This window comes from Triticum urartu, chromosome 7 (genome assembly GCF_003073215.2).
Source record: "Triticum urartu cultivar G1812 chromosome 7, Tu2.1, whole genome shotgun sequence".
Taxonomy (NCBI): Eukaryota; Viridiplantae; Streptophyta; class Magnoliopsida; order Poales; family Poaceae; genus Triticum; species Triticum urartu.
In genome coordinates, this window is record NC_053028.1 from 550,514,667 (window position 1) to 550,532,489 (window position 17,823).

General features: G+C 46.7%; 1 protein-coding gene across 1 annotated transcript; it reads right to left on the reverse strand.

Moving 5' to 3' along the window:
- Positions 1 to 15,489: 15,489 nt before the first annotated feature.
- LOC125520151 (malate dehydrogenase, chloroplastic-like) lies at positions 15,490 to 17,511 on the reverse strand. Its single transcript, XM_048684985.1, has 2 exons — positions 17,248 to 17,511; positions 15,490 to 16,972 (listed from the first exon to the last, which is right to left on the reverse strand). Exon 2 carries the CDS (start codon positions 16,964 to 16,966, stop codon positions 15,782 to 15,784), a length of 1,185 nt encoding a protein of 394 aa, XP_048540942.1. The 5' UTR covers positions 16,967 to 16,972; positions 17,248 to 17,511; the 3' UTR covers positions 15,490 to 15,781.
- Positions 17,512 to 17,823: the final 312 nt, after the last annotated feature.

Genomic DNA, 17,823 nt, shown 5'->3' on the forward strand with positions numbered 1-17,823 from the left:
CGCAGCCCCGGATCCTGCCAACGACGCCACTGCGGCCGCCACTCGCCGGAGGCACAGCCTCGAGGTCACCACACGCCGGAGCCACAACACCGTGCAACCAGGAGGCCAGACTCCCCGACCGTGAGCCCCCACAAGGTGCCAGATCCGCGTCGCCGGAGGCCTAGCGCGCCCGAGCCATGCCCTACACGCCCACTCGGGCCATCCCGCGCGCCTTCCCGAATGCGGCCGCCCATGCCAGCACGCGCACCTGCGCGAGCGCCACGCCGAGCTCCCGCCATAGCAGACAGACCGCGCCGCCCCTGCCCGAGCTGGAGGAGGGAAGGACCCCGCCGCCGCCGAGCCACGCGGGCTTCGCTTGGCGACGTCCGCCGATGGCGGCTAGGGGAGGTGGGGATGGAGGGGAGCTCGCTGGCGGCGCCTAGGGTTCGCTCCCGGGCCACCCACCGATGATTGTAATACTTTGTTAATTAATGCAAGGGCAGTGATCTGCGCCGGTGCACCAGCCGAATGATTTGGCCGGTCGGTTGCCTACCGTCGGATCGCTTTACCCAAGGCCATTAGATCATGCCCTTCTATCGCCCCCTTCCTTGCGCATGAACAACAACGGCGCCCTTCATCCCCTGCGGCGCCATGGACACTCCGAGGCGGCCGGTTAGCGTCCTTGTCGCCGGTTTCCATCCTTGTCGCCGGCTCGCGGCCCTCATCCCCGGTTGCCGGTCGCCGTCCTTGCCCCCGCTTGCCGACCTCCGTCCTTGTTGCCGCCCGGTCGCCATCCTTGCCCTCGGTCGCCGTCCTTGCCGCCCCCGGTCGCCGGTCGCCGTCCTCGTCGCCACCGGTCGTTCGCACGACTCCCCTGGTTGAAGCTTTTTTGTCATTACCGCTTGAAGCCTTTTCTCCTGGCGGTTGTGAAGGAAATATGCCCTAGAGGCAATAATAAAGTTATTATTTATTTCCTTATATCATGATAAATGTTTATTATTCATGCTAGAATTGTATTAACCGGAAACATAATACACTGTGTGAATACATAGACAAACAGAGTGTCACTAGTATGCCTCTACTTGACTAGCTCGTTAATCGAAGATGGTTATGTTTCCTAACCATAGACATGAGTTGTCATTTGATTAACGGGATCACATCATTAGGAGAATGATGTGATTGACATGACCCATTCCATTAGCTTAGCACCCGATCGTTTAGTATGTTGCTATTGCTTTCTTCATGACTTATACATGTTCCTATGACTACGAGATTATGCAACTCCCGTTTACCGGGGGAACACTTTGTGTGCTACCAAACATCACAACATAACTGGGTGATTATAAAGGTGCTCTACAGGTGTCTCCAAAGGTACATGTTGGGTTGGCGTATTTCGAGATTAGGATTTGTCACTCTGATTGTCGAAGAGGTATCTCTGGGCCCTCTCGGTAATGCACATCACTTAAGCCTTGCAAGCAATGCAACTAATAAGTTAGTTGCAAGATGATGTATTACAGAACGTGTAAAGAGACTTGCCGGTAACGAGATTGAACTAGGTATTGAGATACCGACGATCGAATCTCGGGCAAGTAACATACCGATGACAAAGGGAACAAACGTATGTTGTTATGCGGTCTGATCGATAAAGATCTTCGTAGAATATGTAGGAGCCAATATGAGCATCCAGGTTCCGCTATTGGTTATTGACCAGAGACGTGTCTCGGTCATGTCTACATTGTTCTCGAACCCGTAGGGTCCGCACGCTTAACGTTACGATGACAGTTTCATTATGAGTTTACATATTTTGATGTACCGAAGGTTGTTCGGAGTCCCGGATGTGATCACGGACTTGACGAGGAGTCTCGAAATGGTCGAGACATAAAGATCGATATATTGGACGACTATATTTGGACACCGGAAAGGTTTCGGGTGAGATTGGGACAATACCGGATCACTGGGAGGTTATCGGAACCCCCGGGAGGTATATGGGCCTTATTGGGCCTTAGTGGAAAGGAGGGGAAAGGAGCAAGGGAGGGGGCGCCCCCCCAAGCCCAATCCGAATTGGGAGGGGGCCCGGCCCCCCCTTTCCTTCCTCCCTCCTTCCTCTTCCTTCCCTCTCCTACTCCTAATAGGAAAAAGGGGAGTCCTACTCCCTGTGGGAGTTGGACTCCCCCTTAGGGCGTGCCACCCTCCTTGGCCGGCCCCCTCCTCCACTCCTTTATATACGGGGGCAGGGGGCACCCCATAGACAACAGTTGATCATTGATCTCTTAGCCGTGTGCGGTGCCCCTCTCCACCATAGTCCTCGATAATATTGTAGCGGTACTTAGGCGAAGCCCTGCGACGGTAAAACATCAAGATCGTCACCACGCCGTCGTGCTGACGGAACTCATCCCCGACACTTTGCTGGATCGGAGTCTGGGGATCGTCATCGAGCTGAACGTGTGCTAAAACTCGGAGGTGCCGTAGTTTCGGTGCTTGATCGGTCGGGCCGTGAAGACGTACGACTACATCAACCGCGTTGTGCTATCGCTTCCGCTTCCGGTCTACGAGGGTACGTAGACAACACTCTCCCCTCTCGTTGCTATGCATCACCATGATCTTGCGTGTGCGTAGGAATTTTTTTGAAATTACTACGTTACCCAACAGTGGCATCAGAGCCTAGGTTTTATGCGTTGATGTTATGCATGAGTAGAACACAAGTGAGTTGTGGGCGATATAAGTCATACTGCTTACTAGCATGTCATACTTTGGTTCGGCGGTATTGTTGGATGAAGTGGCCCGGACCGACATTACGCGTACGCTTACGCGAGACTGGTTCTACCGACGTGCTTTGCACACATGTGGCTGGCGGGTGTCAGTTTCTCTAAATTTAGTTGAACCGAGTGTGGCTACGCCCTGTCCTTGCGAAGGTTAAAACAGCACCAACTTGACAAACTATCGTTGTGGTTTTGATGCATAGGTAAGAACGGTTCTTGCTAAGCCCGTAGCAGCCACGTAAAACTTGCAACAACAAAGTAGAGGACGTCTAACTTGTTTTTGCAGGGCATGTTGTGATGTGATATGGTCAAGACATGATGCTAAATTTTATTGTATGAGATGATCATGTTTTGTAACCGAGTTATCGGCAACTGGCAGGAGCCATATGGTTGTGGCTTTATTGTATGCAATGCAATCGCGCTGTAATGCTTTATTTTATCCCTAAGCGGTAGCGATAGTCGTGGAAGCATAAGATTGGCGAGACGACGACAATGCTACGATGGAGATCAAGGTGTCGCGCCGGTGACGATGGTGATCATGACGATGCTTCGGAGATGGAGATCACAAGCACAAGATGATGATGGCCATATCATATCACTTATATTGATTGCATGTGATGTTTATCTTTTATGCATCTTATCTTGCTTTGATTAATGGTAGCATTATAAGATGATCTCTCACTAAATTTCAAGATAAAAGTGTTCTCCCTGAGTATGCACCGTTGCCAAAGTTCGTCGTGCCCAGACACCACGTGATGATCGGGTGTGATAAGCTCTACGTCCATCTACAACGGGTGCAAGCCAGTTTTGCACACGCAGAATACTCAGGTTAAACTTGACGAGCCTAGCATATGCACATATGGCCTCGGAACACTGAGACCGAAAGGTCGAGCGTGAATCATATAGTAGATATGATCAACATAGTGATGTTCACCATTGAAAACTACTCCATTTCACGTGATGATTGGTTATGGTTTAGTTGATTTGGATCACGTGATCACTTAGAAGATTAGAGGGATGTCTTTCTAAGTGGGAGTTCTTAAGTAATATGATTAATTGAACTTAAATTTATCATGAACTTAGTACCTGATAACATTGTTGAGGAAATCGTTAACTGGTAGCTGCTCGGTCGGCTGGTGAGTAGGGGATTAATAGGCTAATCGGCAAGTTAATCGGCCATTTAATCAATTAATCGGACGATTTATGGGGTAATCGGCTACTCGGGGACCCTATGAGTAGGGATTAATCGGCAAGTTAACTGGTTAATCGGATGAATTCTTGAACAGGGCCTGATAATATCTTGCTTGTTTATGTTTGATTGTAGATAGATGGCCCGTGCTGTTGTTCCGTTGAATTTTAATGCGTTCCTTGAGAAAGCAAAGTTGAAAGATGATGGTAGCAATTACACGGGCTGGGTCCATAACTTGAGGATTATCCTCATTGCTGCACAGAAGAATTACGTCCTGGAAGCACCGCTGGGTGCCAGGCCTGCTGCTGGAGCAACACCAGATGTTATGAACGTCTGGCAAAGCAAAGCTGATGACTACTCGATAGTTCAGTGTGCCATGCTTTACGGCTTAGAATCGGGACTTCAACAACGTTTTGAATGTCATGGAGCATATGAGATGTTCCAGGAGTTGAAGTTAATATTTCAAGCAAATGCCCAGATTGAGACATGAAGTCTCCAATAAGTTCTATAGCTGCAAGATGGAGGAGAACAGTTCTGTCAGTGAGCATATACTCAAAATGTCTGGGTATAATAATCACTTAATTCAACTGGGAGTTAATCTTCCGGATGATTGCGTCATTGACAGAATTCTCCAATCACTGCCACCAAGCTACAAGAGCTTCATGATGAACTATAATATGCACGGGATGGATAAGACAATTCCCGAGCTCTTCGCAATGCTAAAAGCTGCGGAGGTAGAAATCAAGAAGGAGCATCAAGTGTTGATGGTCAACAAGACCACTAGTTTCAAGAAAAAGGGCAAGGGGAAGAAGGGGAACTTCAAGAAGAACAACAAGCAAGTTGCTGCTCAGGAGAAGAAACCCAAGTATGGACCTAAGCCTGAGACTGAGTGCTTCTACTGCAAGCAGACTGGTCACTGGAAGCGGAACTGCCCCAAGTATTTGGAGGATAAGAAGGATGGCAAGGTGAACAAAGGTATATGTGATATACATGTTATTGATGTGTACCTTACTAATGCTCACAGTAGCACCTGGGTATTTGATACTAGTTCTGTTGCTAATATTTGCAACTGGAAACAGGGGCTACCGATTAAGCGAGGATTGGCTAAGGACGAGGTGATGATGCGCGTGGGAAATGGTTCCAAAGTCGATGTGATCGCAGTCGGCACGCTACCTCTACATCTACCTTCGGGATTAGTATTAGACCTAAATAATTGTTATTTGGTGCCAGCGTTGAGCATGAACATTATATCTGGATCTTGTTTGATGCGAGACGGTTATTCATTTAAATCAGAGAATAATGGTTGTTCTATTTATATGAGTAATATCTTTTATGGTCATGCATCCTTGAAGAGTGGTCTATTTTTGTTGAATCTCGATAGTAGTCATACACATATTCATAATATTGAGGCCAAAAGATGCAGAGTTGATAATGATAGTGCAACTTATTTGTGGCACTGCCGTTTAAGTCCTATCGGTGTAAAGCGCATGAAGAAACTTCATACTAATGGACTTTTGGAACCACTTGATTATGAATCACTTGGTACTTGCGAACCGTGCCTCATGGGCAAGATGACTAAAACACCGTTCTCCGGTACTATGGAGAGAGCAGCAGATTTGTTGGAAATCATACATACAAATGTATGTGGTCCGATGAATGTTGAGGCTCGTGGCGGATATCGTTATTTTCTCACCTTCACAGATGATTTAAGCAGATATGGGTATATCTACTTAATGAAACATAAGTCTGAAACATTTGAAAAGTTCAAAGAATTTCAGAGTGAAGTTGAAAATCATCGTAACAAGAAAATAAAGTTTCTACGATCTGATCATGGAGGAGAGTATTTGAGTTATGAGTTTGGTCTTCATTTGAAACAATGCAGAATAGTTTCACAACTCACGCCACCCGGAACACCACAGCGTAATGGTGTGTCCGAACGTCATAATCGTACTTTACTAGATATGGTGCGATCTATGATGTCTCTTACTGATTTACCGCTATCATTTTGGGGTTATGCTTTAGAGACGGTCGCATTCACGTTAAATAGGGCACCATCGAAATCCGTTGAGACGACGCCTTATGAATTGTGGTTTGGCAAGAAACCAAAGTTGCCATTTCTGAAAGTTTGGGGCTGCGATGCTTATGTGAAAAAGCTTCAACCTGATAAGCTCGAACCCAAATCGGAGAAATGTGTCTTCATAGGATACCCAAATGAGACTGTTGGGTACACCTTCTATCACAGATCCGAAGGCAAGACTTTTATTGCTAAATTCGGAGTTTTTCTAGAGAAGGAGTTTCTCTCGAAAGAAGTGAGTGGGAGGAAAGTAGAACTTAATGAGGTAACTGTACCTGCTCCCTTATTGGAAAGTAGTTCATCGCAGAAACCGGTTTCTGCGACACCTACACCAATTAGTGAGGAAGATAATGATGACGATCATGAAACTTCAGATCAAGTTGTTACTGAACCTCGTAGGTCAACCAGAGTAAGATCCGCACCAGAGTGGTACGGTAATCCTGTTTTGGAAGTTATGTTACTAGACCATGACGAACCTACAAATTATGAAGAAGCGATGGTGAGCCCATATTCCGCAAAATGGCTTGAGGCCATGAAATATGAGATGGGATCCATGTATGAGAACAAAATGTGGACTTTGGTTGACTTGCCCAATGATCGGCAAGCAATTGAGAATAAATGGACCTTCAAGAAGAAGAATGACGTTGACGGTAATGTTACTGTCTATAAAGCTCGACTTGTTGCAAAAGGTTTTCGACAAGTTCAAGGGATTGACTACGATGAGACCTTCTCACCCGTAGCGATGCTTAAGTCTGTCCGAATCATGTTAGCAATTGCCGCATTTTATGATTATGAAATTTGGCAAATGGATGTCAAAACTACATTCCTGAATGGATTTCTGGAAGAAGAGTCATATATGATGCAACCGGAAGGTTTTGTCGATCCAAAGGGAGCTAACAAAGTGTGCAAGCTCCAGCGATCCATTTATGGACTGGTGCAAGCCTCTCGGAGTTGGAATAAACGCTTTGATAGTGTGATCAAAGCATTTGGTTTTGTACAGACTTTTGGAGAAGTCTGTATTTACAAGAAAGTGAGTGGGAGCTCTGTAGCATTTCTAATATTATATGTGGATGACATATTGTTGATTGGAAATAATATAGAATTTCTGGATAGCATAAAGGGATACTTGAATAAGAGTTTTTCAATGAAAGACCTCGGTGAAGCTGCTTATATATTGGGCATCAAGATCTATAGAGATAGATCAAGACGCTTAATTGGACTTTCACAAAGCACATACCTTGACAAAGTTTTGAAGAAGTTCAAAATGGATCAAGCAAAGAAAGGGTTCTTGCCTGTGTTACAAGGTGTGAAGTTGAGTAAGACTCAATGCCCGACCACTGCAGAAGATAGAGAGAAAATGAAAGATGTTCCCTATGCTTCAGCCATAGGATCTATCATGTATGCAATGCTGTGTACCAGACCTGATGTGTGCCTTGCTATAAGTTAGCAGGGAGGTACCAAAGTAATCCAGGAGTGGATCACTGGACAGCGGTCAAGAACATCCTGAAATACCTGAAAAGGACTAAGGATATGTTTCTCATTTATGGAGGTGACAAAGAGCTCATCGTAAACGGTTACGTTGATGCAAGCTTTGACACTGATCCGGACGATTCTAAATCGCAAACCGGATACGTGTTTACATTAAACGGTGGAGCTGTCAGTTGGTGCAGTTCTAAACAAAGCGTTGTGGCAGGATCTACATGTGAAGCGGAGTACATAGCTGCTTCGGAAGCAGCAAACGAAGGAGTCTGGATGAAGGAGTTCATATCCGATCTAGGTGTCATACCTAGTGCATCGGGTCCAATGAAAATCTTTTGTGACAATACTGGTGCAATTGCCTTGGCAAAGGAATCCAGATTTCACAAGAGAACCAAGCACATCAAGAGACGCTTCAATTCCATCCGGGATCTAGTCCAGGTGGGAGACATAGAGATTTGCAAGATACATACGGATCTGAATGTTGCAGACCCATTGACTAAGCCTCTTCCACGAGCAAAACATGATCAGCACCAAGGCTCCATGGGTGTTAGAATCATTACTGTGTAATCTAGATTATTGACTCTAGTGCAAGTGGGAGACTTGAAGGAAATATGCCCGAGAGGAAATAATAATGTTATTATTTTATTTCCTTATATCATGATAAATGTTTATTATTCATGCTAGAATTGTATTATCCGGAAACATAATACTTGTGTGAATACATAGACAAACCAAACGTCACTAGTATGCCTCTACTTGACTAGCTCATTAATCAAAGATGGTTATGTTTCCTAACCATAGACATGTGTTGTCATTTGATTAACGGGATCACATTATTAGGAGAATGATGTGATTGACATGACCCATTCCATTAGCTTAGCACCCGATCGTTTAGAATGTTGCTATTGCTTTCTTCATGACTTATACATGTTCCTATGACTATGAGATTATGCAACTCCCATTTGCCGGAGGAACACTTTGTGTGCTACCAAACGTCACAACGTAACTGGGTGATTATAAAGGAGCTCTACAGGTGTCTCCAAAGGTAAATGTTGGGTTGGCGTATTTCGAGATTAGGATTTGTCACTCCGATTGTCGGAGAGGTATCTCTGGGCCCTCTCGGTAATGCACATCACATAAGCCTTGCAAGCATTGCAACTAATGAGTTAGTTGCGAGATGATGTATTACGAAACGAGTAAAGAGACTTGCCAGTAACGAGATTGAACTAGGTATTGAGATACCGACGATCGAATCTCGGGCAAGTAACATACCGATGACAAAGGGAACAACGTATGTTGTTATGCGGTCTGACCGATAAAGATCTTCGTAGAATATGTAGGAGCCAATATGAGCATCCAGGTTCCGCTATTGGTTATTGACCGGAGACATGTCTCGGTCATGTCTACATTGTTCTCGAACCCATAGGGTCCGCACGCTTAAGGTTTTGATGATAGTTATATTATGAGTTTATGAGTTTTGATGTATCGAAGTTAGTTCAGAGTCCCGGATGTGATCACGGACATAAAGAGGAGTCTTGAAATGGTCGAGACATAAAGATTGATATATTGGACGGCTATATTCGGACACCGGAAGTGTTCCGGGTGATTTCGAAGAAAACCGGAGTACCGGAGGGTTACCGGAACCCCCCCCCCCCCGGGAGAAGTAATGGGCCATATGGGCCTTAGTGGAGAAAGAGAAGGGCAGCCAGGGTGGGCCGCGTGCCTCCTCCCCCCTGGTCCGAATTGGACTAGGAGAGGGGGGATGGCGCCCCCCTTTCCTTCTCCTTCCCCACTTCCTTCCCCCTCCTAGTAGGAGTCCTAGTCCTACTAGGAGGAGGACTCCTCCTTGGCGCGCCTATAGGGCCGGCCGGCCTCCTCCCCTTGCTTCTTTATATACGGGGGCAGGGGGCACCCCTAGACACACAAGTTGATCCACGTGATCGTTTTCTTAGCCGTGTGCGGTGCCCCCTTCCACCATAATCCTCGATAATATTTTAGCGGTGCTTAGGTGAAGCCCTGCGATGGTAGAACATCAAGATCGTCACCACGCCGTCGTGCTGACGGAACTCTTCCCCGACACTTTGCTGGATCGGAGTCCGGGGATCGTCATCGAGCTGAACGTGTGCTAAAACTCGGAGGTGCCGTAGTTTCGGTGCTTGATCGGTCGGGCTGTGAAGACGTACGACTACATCAACCGCGTTGTGCTAACGCTTCCGCTGTCGGTCTACAAGGGTACGTAGATCACACTCTCCCCTCTTGTTGCTATACATCACCATGATCTTGCGTGTGCGTAGGAATTTTTTTGAAATTACTATGTTCCCCAACAATAATTGCTTCCCCCATACTTTCTTGTGTGGATTTTGTTACTCTTGGGTGTTTGAGCACCCTAGACGGTTGAGGTCACCTCGGAGCCATATTCCATTGTGGTGAAGCTTCGTGGTTTCATTGGGAGCCTCCAATTAAGTTGTGGAGAGTGCCCCAACCTTGTTTGTAAAGGTTCGGTCGCCGCCTTCAAGGGCACCAATAGTGGAATCACGGCATCTCGCATTGTGTGAGGGCGTGAGGAGAATACGGTGGCCCTAGTGGCTTCTTAGGGAGCATTGTGCCTCCACACCGCTCCAACGGAGATGTACTTCCCCTCAAAGGGAAGGAATTTCGGTAACACATCCTCGTCTCCACCGTCTCCACTCTTGGTTATCTCGTGCCTTTACTTGTGCAAGCTTATTTGTGTCATATCTCTTGCTTGCTTGTGTTCCTATCCTTGTTGCATCATATAGATTGCTCACCTAGTTGCATATCTAGACAACCTACTTTGATGCAAAGTTTAAATTGTTAAAGAAAAACTAAAATTGTTAGTTGCCTATTCACCCCCCTCTAGTCAACCTTATCGATCCTTTCAACTACACTTGTGTCAAAAAAGTCTTACATTATGGGACGGAGGGAGTACAATCTTAACATGAAGTTTTAAAATGAAGTGATTCAAATCTGAATTCAACTTGTCTGCACATATGTTATAGTTATCTTCTTTAAGCGACCACATATGCTCAATCAGATCATTCGGAAGCTACTCATGAGTTCCTCGATGTCGAATCCATTGATGCATTTGGCTAAAATCCTGGAACATCATCGAACTCTACTCAGGAAGTTGGATAGATCACCCATGTGCTCAAATTTCAGACCTCCGTCGAATCCTTCACCCTCATTCTCCAATCATGATGTGCATGATCACACAAGTTGTCATTACCCTCCACAACATGTTTGAATCTCATAATTGCAAAACAGTCTAGAGCATTCCAAATGTCTTCTCCACATCATTTCTAGCTCTTTCTTATCTTTGGGCAAAGTGAGCTCTTTTGTGAGTACTTGGCTCAAAGATGGTCTTGGCAAAGGTCGCCCACAAAGGATAGATACCATCTATTTGATTATAGCCCGTATTATAGTCACGACCATTGATGTTGTAGTTGCATGGAGGAGTTCGCCCCACAGTGAACCTAGCACACAATGGAAACCGTTGCAGGACATTGATGTCATTGTAAGATCCGGGCATTACAAATAAAGAGTGTCAAATCCAAAGGCCTAGCGATGCAACTGCTTCAAGAATGATGGTGGTCTTCTTAACATTACCTAGATATTGCCCTTGTTTAGCATATGACAGTTCTTCCATTTCTAGCGCATACAATCAAGGGATATTAGCATACATGGCCACCCTCTTGCTTCCGAGAGTGCTATGATGCATTCGGTGTCTACGACAGTTGATTCTCTCAAGTACTGCGGTCCAAACATCTGGACCACCGCAGTAGCAAACCTAATCATGGCATCTCCGCATGTACCTTCAGACATCGGGAGGTACTCGTGCTACGAATATGCGGCCGTGCCATAGCAAGCATCCTCAATGCAGCCATGCACTTCTTGTAACTAGAGAAGTCAATGGTTCCAACAGCGTCCTTCTTCAAGATAAAGTAGTTATCATAGGCTCGGACACCATTGTGCCTCCACACCGCTCCAACGGAGACGTACTTCCCCTCAAAGGGAAGGAACTTCGGTAACACATCCTCGTCTCCACCGTCTCCACTCTTGGTTATCTCGTGCCTTTACTTGTGCAAGCTTATTTGTGTCATATCTCTTGCTTGCTTGTGTTCCTATCCTTGTTGCATCATATAGGTTGCTCACCTAGTTGCATATCTAGACAACCTACTTCGATGCAAAGTTTAAATTATTAAAGAAAAACTAAAATTGTTAGTTGCCTATTCACCCCCCCCCTCTAGTCAACCTTATCGATCCTTTCAACTACACTTGTGTCAAAAAAAGTCTTACATTATGGGACAGAGGGAGTACAATCTTAACATGAAGTTTTAAAATGAGGTGATTCAAATCTGAATTCAACTTGTCTGCACATATGTTATAGTTATCTTCTTTAAGCGACCACATATGCTCAATCAGATCATTCGGAAGCTACTCATGAGTTCCTCGATGTCGAATCCATTGATGCATTTGGCTAAAATCCTGGAACATCATCGAACTCTACTCAGGAAGTTGGATAGATCACCCATGTGCTCAAATTTCAGACCTCCGTCAAATCCTTCACCCTCATTCTCCAATCATGATGTGCATGATCACACAAGTTGTCATCACCCTCCACAACGTGTTTGAATCTCATAATTGGAAAACAGTCTAGAGCATTCCAAATGTCTTCTCCACATCATTTCTAGCTCTTTCTTATCTTTGGGCAAAGTGAGCTCTTTTGTGAGTACTTGGCTCAAAGATGGTCTTGGCAAAGGTCGCCCGCAAAGGATAGATACCATCTATTTGATTATAGCCCGTATTATAGTCACGACCATTGATGTTGTAGTTGCATGGAGGAGTTCGCCCCACAGTCAACCTAGCACACAATGGAAACCGTTGCAGGACATTGATGTCATTGTAAGATCCGGGCATTACAAATAAAGAGTGTCAAATCCAAAGGCCTAGCGATGCAACCGCTTCAAGAATGATGGTGGTCTTCTTAACATTACCTAGATATTGCCCTTGTTTAGCATATGACAGTTCTTCCATTTCTAGCGCATACAATCAAGGGATGTTAGCATACATGGCCACCCTCTTGCTTCCGAGAGTGCTATGATGCATTCGGTGTCTACGACAGTTGATTCTCTCAAGTACTGCGGTCCAAACATCTGGACCACCGCAGTAGCAAACCTAATCATGGCATCTCCGCATGTACCTTCAGACATCGGGAGGTACTCGTGCTACGAATATGCGGCCGTGCCATAGTAAGCATCCTCAATGCAGCCATGCACTTCTTGTAACTAGAGAAGTCAATGGTTCCAACATCGTCCTTCAAGATAAAGTAGTTATCATAGGCTCGGACACCATTGTAGAGGCGATCGAAAACATTTTTCCGTATCCAAAAGCATCGGCGAAAATGGTCCGCGAATAAGGCATCGGTGACAAAGTAGTCGTCCATCAGCATCAAATGGCCCCGTGCCCTATTCTTGTCCAACACTCGATGTCCCTTGATTGCCCCCTTGAAATTGAGAATTCGCGTCTGCAAGGACCACCCTCATCATCGCTGTTTAATCCTCGTATTCGTCCTCTATGAAGTTGTTGTAGAAGTCCCCCATGTCTGAATCCATCGTGTTTGCTTCAAAGTATGGGAAAAATTGTCTGTATGGCATTTCCCCTCCGGCCTATTTGTTGTTTCTGCTGTGGGCGAGCATCCAGTACAGAAGCATAGTTGGGATTGGTCATACCGTCGGCTTTCTGAGCCGCCAGATCCTCATGATCGATTGGGACTGGTATGAGATGACGACCGTTAGTTATGCCCGTCCATACAATGTCCAAGTCAATTAAATTCCCGGCCTGAGTGTTTTTTGGGGGCAATTCCCCGTTGTATTTCTCAATGTTTAATTTTTCAAAAAGGCTGTCACTTTGGCCTCCTAAAGGCGCCGCTCATTGTCGGAAGTTCGAGGAATGAGGCGTGTGGCGTCTTTGGATATGCCTTCTTCTTGTGTCGGATTAGAAACTGCAAACCCTGTACTATTTCTTCCAATTGAACGACTGCCAACTCTAGTCTCACCTTGGCGCGTGTTACGGAGCGTAGTGAGATGTGGTGCGGTCCTATTAAAGCCTGACTGACGTGCTCTATAGCTGACTTCGAGCTATAGTAACTCCTGCGCAAGGGTGGCGAGGCAAGCCTGCTAGGACGACCGAGGAGTTCTGTCTGGGTTGTCCGAAAGTGCGCGTGTGCAGTGGATATGGAAGCTGTTGCTGCAAAGCGTTGCTTTCGGAACAGGGCACTTAGTTTTGCCCGTCCCAAGCGCTAGGAGGTGTGGTAAAAAGATGCAGGTTTAATACAAGTCTTGTGTCCGCCGGCGCGTAGGGGGGTATCGGGATCGTACAGGATCCAAAGACTATGTTCGCCGTCCTCACCCTTCACTCGTGCTCGTCCGGCGGGACGCAGAAACTAGACGGATCTGCGTGTGGTTCCTTCTTGCCGATGATCGACTGGCAGTGTGTATATGGTTTCTGTTGGCAGGGGGCTTGTGCATTGAGCGAGTCATAAGGCGGGGGCGTCTTGCACGGGGAGAGAGGGAGTTATGGTCGGGCAGGAGCGCGATCACACTTCGCGCGCTGACGCTTTGGTTGTCCCTTCTGGGTGAGTCGGCGGTTTCCCGGTTCCACGTACGTGCCCTATTTTCTTTTGTGCGTTGGTGCTGCCGGTCCAGTCCAACACTGTTAGCAGTGGTCGGATCGCCAGCTGCACCACAGGTACTTGTGCGCATTACGAGTAATGCGCCACGCTGCACACGGCTCGGCTTGGGTGAGCCAGTGGCGTTGGAATCCTACATGACAGAGGTCCAGACGCTCGCAAATGCTCCCCTTGGGTTGGTGTCGGTTTGCAGGAAGTCTGGGCACACAGGCGCTCCCGTGGACATTTGCGGCACGGTGTTGGATGGCAGAAAAACATCCAGACACCATGATCCGGACATTTAAGGGCGGTTTGGGGTATAGTGTTGGAGCTCACCTCAGAGGCTTCAGAAAAAACACTAAAGAAATACCACATCTAGAAGAACATTTATTCCGCAATTTGAACAGAGATACGGTGCATGGCTCCAAAATTTGCTTACATGGCAGTAGATCTGCCAGTATTCGTTCAGAATAACACCAACGGTTGCTCTCCCGGTCCCAGTTTGAAGCCACGAAGTCATAGGCTCCATTCTTGTTTGATTTGCATTTGGAACACAAACACTGCTAGGAGCTCAAGATACTGGGTTTGACTAGTAGAAAGAGGCGCACCTAAAAAGTGGAAATAGAGCTGATCAGGACAGCACAAAATGCATATCCTTTTATAACACATTCAAGGCTTAAACTTCACCCAATTTTTTGACCAGAAACCCAAGAACATCAACTAACTCTTCCCCTACTTTCTCCTCTAATCCTTCCAGGTTTCTCCTAGCAAGAGAACAGCAGGAGCAAGGCAACACGGCCCAAATTCTTTATACCATGTAGGGAGCGAGCATGTATACCGCAGAAATCAAAACTAAATTAACAGAGAAAAACATAGGGTGGATAGGGAAGAACGAGTAAAAAGGCGAGAACTTTACCATGCCTGTCCCTGCCTTCTGAAAGCATCAGGGCTTTGATCCCAGATTATGCACAAACAAGACATTTATTCCCCAAGAGTACGGATGCAAACAAATGAAACTTATCAGGATATAAGCTCCCCTAATAGCATAATCTTCTATTCAGAATGCAGCAATTGCCTCCTGATGTGGATGAACAATTTATTCTTATGCAAAACATGATGCAAGCTGTATGATACTCAGATTTATCATACAACCAGATCCTGGATTTGTACAAAGGGGGTCATCTGCACGATGGTATTGCACGAAAATCTTGCACAAGGTATTATTCATCCCACTGGCTCATCTTACAACAGCAATTAATAACTTATGACACCATACAATATGTTACCACAAGTAGAGGCAGATCTAGATGGCGTGCCTTGGTAATGATCAAAGATGTGCTTTATTAGTCCACAGTTGAACTCCAGAAGCTACAAGAACAGCAGGTGGAACAGGACCAAAATTTATGTGTCAAACAAAACAAGGCCCCAGAACAGGGTGCAAGTTTGGGGCTTCACGCCCTCATGTAAACTGGAATCGTAATAAACTGACCGACAATTGAGAAATATATAGATGCTCCAAGGCATACTGCTACATGTCAATACTCTAGGCTGCAAAACTAGAAGACAAGGAGAATCATTTTGCCTTCTCTTCGTATGGAATCGCCGTTCTCCTCACTTCAAACAGATGCGGCGGCTCCCTGCTGTTTGTGCGCAAACTCGATGCCCTTCTCGATGCTGGCCTTCAGCTCAGGCTTCAATGCCTCGAGTGCATTGGCCTCGTACTCAGTTATTCCCTCCAGGTCCGAAGAAATGATGGACTCAACACCATTCTTGCCAATCTTAACTCTGGACGCAAAGAATGGCAGCTCAGTTAACTCAGACTGAACATACGTGCACTCATAAACATCTGGATCACCAGCCAGTGCACGGAGTGAAGACTCAACAAATCTGGCAGCAGCATAAGCCATGGACAGGGTAGCAGATCCAGCACCCGCTTTCGCCTCCACCACCTCTGTCCCAGCGTTCTGTATCCTCTTCGTCAGCTGTTCAGTTTCCTCATCCGTGAAGGTGACAGATGGCCTCGTCTTTGACAACAAAGGCAGGATTGTAATTCCAGCATGACCACCAACAACTGGGACATCAACATCAATGAGCTTGAGGCCCTTCTTCTGAGCTACGAATGTGTTAGCTCGGACAACATCTAGGGTGGAAACCCCAAAAAGCTTCTTGGGATTGTAGACACCCTTCTGTTTCAGAATCTCAGCAGCAATCGGCACTGTGGAGTTGACTGGGTTGCTGATAATATGGATAAAGGCATCAGGGCAATTGTCTGCAACAGCCTCGATAAGTGACTTGACGATGCCCGCATTGATGTTGAAAAGATCATCACGAGTCATCCCAGGCTTTCTAGGGACCCCGGCGGGGATGACAACAACATCCACACCTTTCAAGCAGCTGGCTAATTCCGCTGGGCCAGTGAAGTCCATGACCTGAGAAGGTGTGTTGCAGTGGCTGAGATCAGCAGCGACTCCCTTGACATTTGCAATATCGTACAGTCGCAGCTCCGAGACCAGAGGAGACATCTTGATCAGCAGGCCCAATGGTTGGCCGATGCCCCCAGCAGCACCAAGTACCGCCACTTTGTAAGATGCCTCCGGTAGTATCCGAGCCCCAGACTTCGCCTTGGGCACAACCCTTGTGGTAACAGATGCCCGAAGAGACCCGGTCTTGCCCAGGAACGAGGATCCCAATTCGAAGTTAATTGATGAGGACGCCTTTAAGCCACCGATGCCATGATTCCTTGGCTTTGAAACCAGAGCAGCCTGAGCGCCAACTGAACTGATGGTAGCAGATGATGCCATGTCCAACTGTAGGAACAGAATAATATCAGATTTGTAAAAAAACATAAAAATCTCTTGCAAGAATCGATAGAACGGCTGATGACACACTACGGGAGCATACAATTGATCCAGATCTTGAACACTAATACGTGATCCAGGGGCGGATCTAGTTGGTTGCCAGGTTTTGCACCCGGAAATTATGAAGATCCCCTCTCCCCACCATAGTGGGATTCATCAATTGATTCAACAACTAACAGAAGTGATGCTGCGCTGGAGGAAAACAACCTAGCTGTTGCTCGTACCTCGAAGGAAGGAAGGAGACCCAGTGGCCGGAGACTGGGACGGGGTGGAGGCAGCAGCAGGATGTCCCGGAGGCCGGGGAAGAAGGGGAACGGTGGTGGCGGCGTCGACGTCGACGTGCGTCCCCAAGAAGACGGAGGAGGGCGCGGGATCGAGGTCGCGGCGCCGGCGGTGACGATGAGGGATGGCAAGGCGGCGGGTGACGCTTTGGCGGAAGGGCAGGGGGGAGTGGAAAGAAAAAGAATGGGCCACCAACCACTGGCCGATCCCTTGCGTTGGTTTCATCGGACAGGTTTTTGGCCGTACGATGGGAGTCATTTCCAGCGTCAGAGTCCGAATAATGAACAATTCTATCCGTTGAACATTTTGCACGAATAAATCGTATACATTGGTTATAATAAAGTATTTTGTCAGATGACTTAGTATACCAATCTTTATTTTCAATGTAAATTAGGCATTGCTACGCGTCGGCCGGCAGATCTTTCCGCCTCGCGAAACATTGGATCGGGCGGGAGTGAACGGTCAAGCGTCACCTTTTACCATCGCAACAAAGGTCGCGTGTTGAAAATATGAGCAAG

What these genes read in the sequence shown, in the direction of transcription:
- LOC125520151 (XM_048684985.1), bottom strand. Translation starts at nt 16,966, where the DNA reads ATGGCATCATCTGCTACCATCAGTTCAGTTGGCGCTCAGGCTGCTCTG.